Below are 5940 nucleotides of genomic sequence, written 5' to 3'. Positions count from 1 at the left end.
CATATATTAAATATGTCAAACACGTGTGTATATATATTAAAATTAGGGGAAAATGTGAATGAGGATTCTTGTCGACTATGATTTTAAGTCATATTTTTAAAACAATAGGTAAAGTAAATAAAGTATTTGAAATTGAATTTAATGCAGATAAATTGAGTGATAACTGAAAGGAAAGGCTGACACAACGAGAAAATTAAAATAAAAACGCAGCTACTGAAACGTTCCTATTTCTTTTAGGCTGCTCCAAAATTCTTGATAATTTTAATGTTAAACCTTAGAAGATTAGATTTTTTTTAGCAGATGCATCATGTTGACAGTCTTTTATTATCATTTTATTAACTGATTATGTTCAACCTTAATTCAACCCCTTCACTGTGATTGGGTTCAGTTTATAGCTGTATTAAGTCCTACAGCTGCAGGCTCTGTGTTGTTGTTTCTGCAGGTGGTCTCCACCTTGCTGCTGAACATCATCCCAGAGAAAGCCGTCCCTCTAAACCTCGTGGGCAAAGCAAAAATCCCAGGCAAGGCTTGGATCCAGCTCCCACCTCGAGCTGCTCCTGGCTACAAACCAGAGAGCATGTGTGAGTCACAGGTAGGAGGACGCAGACACTCAGAGTCCAGCTGCAGGAGCAAGAATTGCTTAACTATGCGGTCTCCTAGGTGGTGATCCGTCAGGGCGAGCTGTTAGTCGGCGTTCTGGACAAAGCTCACTACGGCTCCTCTGCTTACGGTTTGGTCCACTGTTGCTACGAGCTCTACGGAGGAGAGACCAGTGGGAAACTGCTCAGCTGTCTGGCTCGCCTCTTTACCGCTTACCTCCAGCTCTACAGAGGCTTCACTCTGGGTAGGAACCGTTCACTTTCCCTCTCACTACGCTGAGAGACACATGCTCATCTGGATTTCTCCATCTGTACGTCCAGGAGTGGAAGACATTCTGGTGAAACCTGGAGCCAACAGAGAGAGGAAAAGAATCATCGAAGAATCTCTGAAAATTGGCACAAAGGTGAGAGAAAAGTGGTCTAGTAAAATCCTGCAGCCTTGTCAAATTCAGTGCTTCCTCCTTCCTGGATGCCACTGGCCAAAATGGCTGCCACAGTAAGGGTGCAGCTCATGGGCCCCACGGCGCTCCAATATGGCCACTGGGGATAAATGTGTGCTGCACACAAACATCTACTGATGCCCCTGATAAATTAGTTCCAGTATCACTGAAAACATGAAACACGATTCAGAAAAAAAAGGTTTAAAGAACATTTGTTTCAGAAACATTTTTGCGAGTAATATATAATTAGTATGCAAAGTATTTTTACATTTAGCTATTTTTCAGATTCTAGTCCTAAAATTTTCTTCTTTTTTTATTTCAAATTTTATGTTTTCAGTTTATTTTTTAGGGCGGTAAAGTTTTAGAAATACCATTGTTTTGTAATTCCATTTTACAGACCTCTCCCTCTGCACCTGCTCTTTGACCCATTAGAAATCAGTCTGCTCTACTTTGAGGTTAGCAACAGCATTTCTATGGGTCCACAGACAGACCATCCAGAGGTGCAGGGGTTTCATTTTTATGAAACGGGATTTTAAATGGTAAATGATCTGTACGTATAAAACGCCTTTTTCAGCTCAGACTTGACCAAAGCGCTTTATACTACATTGTTATTCACACACACTGATGGTGGCATGCTACATTGACTAATTCCTAAAAAAATAGTGTCCTATATAAGTGTGTAAAAAAATCTAATAAAACAACATTTTATTAAACAAATAGAAAACATTTGTTCACTGATACGGTAACTTTGAAAACTACTTGGCAGCAGTGGAATTAAACACATGAGATACATCCATATTTCAGCCAAAGCTCTAGGGGGCGCCACCATCATGAAGAAGAACACCACACTACCTGTCTACTTCTTCATCCCTTTACAAACATGGAGGCCTTTTTCTGATATGTGTACTTCTGCGTTCTCGTGTACTCGTAAATTGTTGTTCTCGCCCCTCCCTCTTTACCCAGCATGCATCAGAGCAGACTTGTCTGTTCTCGAGATAGACCGCTGTCCCAGCATGCACTGCGGCAGTGCGTGACATTAAAAAAAGTGTTTCCGTGGCAATTTTGCGAAATTGAAAACTTTTCAATACGACCCAAAAAAAAAAAAACACCTGATCAAAGGCTAAAAACTTTTTACCGTAAAACATTGAATTTTTTTCAATATGCGGTGTTTTGATTTAGCAGATTTATTTTTATAATTGCTGTTACTGCAATTTGATGGTTGAAGGAATCGCAGCTAGTGATGCAGCAAAGGATTGTGGGAGTTGATCTGAAGCAGAGATGTTATTGGGTATCATGGTGTCCACAGGGTGAATATCTGTCACCCATAGAAATATTTTTATTATAATTATTGGATGGTGATATCTGCACTTTTTTTTATATTTTATATTTCATACAGAACCACAGCAGTAATGTTTTAAACAGCTGAACTAAAGCAGCCGAACTAAAGTTCCAGCGGATTTGATGATAAATGTGCCACCTTTCAGTCAAAATCCTGCTTTATTTTATTTTATTCAGTTTATTTATATAGCACCAATTCACAACACGTGTCATCTCAAGGTAGTTTACAAGGCCCACTTTACGGTGGAGTGACTATTTTTACTCTTAAAATAAGATAATTAGATAAAATGCACTTGAAATAAAGCAGTGCAATTGTTTTTTTTCTTATTTTAAATGTAAATTATCTTGTTCTGTTAGCAAAGTGTCTCTTTTACTTCCCCAATTCAAGAACAAATGCACTTATTTTAAGAAAAATTGCCTTATCTGGATTTACAAATTTTTTCCAGCATGTCGTCATGCGAATTTGTTCTTGATGGCGTCATCTTAACTATCGTGCATCGGAAAACTCGAGATACATTGAGTATATTTGCTATATGGCCCACCCCTAATTTGCAGTCAATGCTGTTTGGTAATGTCCATCTGAAATAAACTAGCTAATGATACGGCTCGTAAGGGGTTAAAATAAAGCATTAAAACCTTTAAACAATAATAGCTGTCTGTTTAACTTGGTTTATGCTGCTGCTTTAAATCTGAGTATTTTTCTGGTTCTTCTATTAACCGCCACAAGATGGCAGCAAAGTCTGCTCCAGAAATCTGCCCCATCCTTTGAGGGAAGTAAATGTTCTGTGTCCCTGTTCCTGGCCCTCAGGCCCTCCAGGCAGCTTTCAGCCTCCCTGCCAACGTGGATCCAGCTGAAGCTCGGAGCCGATGGCAGGACGCCCACCTCAGCCCCGACCAGAGAGAGTTCAGCTTGGCTGACCACAAATTCAAAGAAGTGGCCAACCAAGTCAACAATGACATCAACAAGGTAACGTTTACAGACCTTTAGAACAAACAAATTAGTGTCCTTCTTCCAGGGATAAAGTTCTTCAGCTCCATTTATTGTCCTGCTGAAGAAAAGCAGGTTGTTTGAAAATAAGATAATCTGAGCTAAAATCCTCAGAGTTGTTCTGGTTTAAGATAAAGAATCTGTTCATGTTCTCCCACAGGTGTGTATGCCTGTAGGACTGCACACCCCGTTCCCACACAACAACCTGCAGCTCATGGTCCAGTCAGGAGCAAAGGGATCCACAGTGAACACCATGCAGGTAAATCTTCACATGTTCTCAGTCCTCCCGCAGCCGTCCGTCCTCCCTGTGTGACCGTTAGGCTTTTTGTTTTAGATCTCCTGTCTGCTGGGTCAGATCGAGCTGGAGGGCCGCAGGCCTCCGCTGATGCCTTCAGGGAAGTTTCTACCTTGTTTCCAGCCGTACGATCCTTCGCCCGGAGCAGGAGGCTTCGTTTCTGGACGGTTCCTCACGGGCATCAAACCTCAGGTGCATGAAGTGTGATGGTCTGTGTTTGATGGTGGTCTGAGAAGGAGAGGAAGGGTCACAGGACTGCAGGGAGAGAGATTTACAATTTTATGGTTTAGTCAGTTCCAGCCAGGTCTGTTCAGGTCTGTTCAGGTCTGTTCAGGTCTGTTCAGGTCTGTTCAGGTCTGTTCAGGTCTGTTCAGGTCCGTTCAGGTCTGTTCAGGTCCGTCCAAGTCCGTTCAGGTCTGTTCAGGTTCAGCCAGGTCCGTCCAGGTCCCTCCAGGTCTATTCAGGTCTACTCGGGTCCCTTTATCCAACCAGAACAATGGATCCTTTTATTAAAGCTTGTTTTGTCTCTGTTTTTTCTCATCAGGAGTTTTTCTTCCACTGCATGGCCGGCAGAGAAGGACTGGTAGACACAGCTGTGAAAACATCCAGATCAGGATACCTGCAGAGGTTCTACATTCATCTTTACTTAAAAAAGATTTTCAGATGTTGAGTAACATAATGACGTGTATAGTTCACAGTGAGCTAATTTTAGCAGCTGGACTAGAAAAAGAGAAGTGGACCTAAATGTGCTGATTCCTCTTGGCTTCTTCTCCATTCTCCCTCCTATCCTCCTTCTTCTTCTTTTGCTTCAAAGATGCATCATCAAGCATCTGGAGGGTTTGGTAGTGCAGTACGACCTGACCGTCAGAGACAGCGACGGATCTGTCATCCAGTTCCTGTACGGTGAGGACGGGCTAGACATCCCTAAGACCCAGTTCCTGCAGCCGAGGCAGTTCCCCTTCATCGAGGACAACTATGAGGTGTGACATCACACACGCATACTTCATTTCTCCACTGGGATGGATAAAAAACTTAAATTTAAATTTAAAGACAAGAGTATATTTCAGAAGTATTCTCCCTAGTTTGGAGCAAAAATGGTTCTATATTTGTTGAGGTTTTATCAGGAGAAACCAGCGAAACAGAAAGTTTGACATCCATCTATTTCTAGTTAGAGCCCTAAAAAACAAAAAAAAGGTCTGATGAAAACACTTTTTGGTAAAGAAATTTTATTGAAGGAAAGATTATCAAGTTTCTTTTAAATATGAAACACTAATGGTATAAGCAGCTTTTTGTCTTTTCTACAAAGATATGTAGAACCTTAAACATTGACTGGGAGCTTTAGTCCGAGCCGACAGAGTTGACAAAAACTCCCGGATGGGTTTTAAAACACCTTCAGTAAAACAGGCAAACAGCAAAGTCTGCTTTCCTCCCAGGGTTTCATTCATTAAAAATCATTAAGTTATTATTTTTTAAATTAAGGCCTTAATTGGTATTAAATTCATTGAATGTGATTATCGTGGCATTTAAAATGCTTATTTAAAAAAATGTTTAAAAACAATTCGTCAGATTTATGAGATAAAACTGATTCTACATGTTTACATGGAACTGCTAGTGTGTGTGTGTGTGTGTGTGTTAGAGTCATGGGTACTTGATGGCATTAAAATTATTTCTAAAAGCATTAAAATACTGTTAAATTAGGGTTACTCATTCCTGTATAAACCCTGCCTCCCCTTTAAGCCTTTTTTCTGTGGTTGTCATGGCCTGGATGACTGAGAATTTACACTGGAAATATGGACAAAAGCTTTCCGCCATCGTTTATTATCTGGGCTGCAGGCTTAGCAGTTACACGTCCAGGATGACACCATCTGCTGTTCACAGGCACCACCAACCCACCTCCGCCTTCTTAAAATCACTGTATGCTCCTATAAACAGAGAGACGCTGGGATATGATCTTGGAGCCATGTTTCAGTGAAACGCTTAATGCTGAATCCCCAGTATTTTGGCTGGGTTTTTGCTTGGGCTTGATTGATTGACTTTATACGGTGAGAAATTTACTCATTACATCAGCTCAAATAGTCAAACGAGAAGAACAATGTGCTGAAGGAAGAAAAAAGGATATATACAGTATACATTAGTAGCCATTCAGAATTTCCCCACTTTTCTGGATGGGAATGGCTGGTCCCATTCCCATCCAGAGTTGAACAGTCAATCTCTGCATCTCCGCTTGGCTCAACACTTGCCAGGCTTTTTATTGAGCAGTCAACACATTACAACAGCAGG

General features: G+C 41.0%; 1 protein-coding gene across 1 annotated transcript in view; it reads left to right on the top strand.

Annotated features, from left to right (window-relative positions):
• polr1a (polymerase (RNA) I polypeptide A) overlaps positions 1-5940 on the top strand; it is a 45049-nt gene that overhangs the window by 13762 nt on the left and 25347 nt on the right. The window contains exons 17-24 of the mRNA XM_015389604.1: positions 443-592; positions 661-844; positions 921-1003; positions 3186-3344; positions 3526-3624; positions 3700-3852; positions 4205-4287; positions 4475-4640. Coding sequence (XP_015245090.1) covers positions 443-592; positions 661-844; positions 921-1003; positions 3186-3344; positions 3526-3624; positions 3700-3852; positions 4205-4287; positions 4475-4640 — 1077 coding nt within the window. The remainder of the gene's footprint in view (positions 1-442; positions 593-660; positions 845-920; positions 1004-3185; positions 3345-3525; positions 3625-3699; positions 3853-4204; positions 4288-4474; positions 4641-5940) is intronic.

This window comes from Cyprinodon variegatus, unplaced genomic scaffold, assembly GCF_000732505.1.
Source record: "Cyprinodon variegatus isolate N-32 unplaced genomic scaffold, C_variegatus-1.0 Scaffold467, whole genome shotgun sequence".
Lineage (NCBI taxonomy): Eukaryota > Metazoa > Chordata > Actinopteri > Cyprinodontiformes > Cyprinodontidae > Cyprinodon > Cyprinodon variegatus.
The sequence above is the reverse complement of the archived record's forward strand: the minus strand, read 5'-3'. Positions and strand labels throughout refer to the sequence as shown.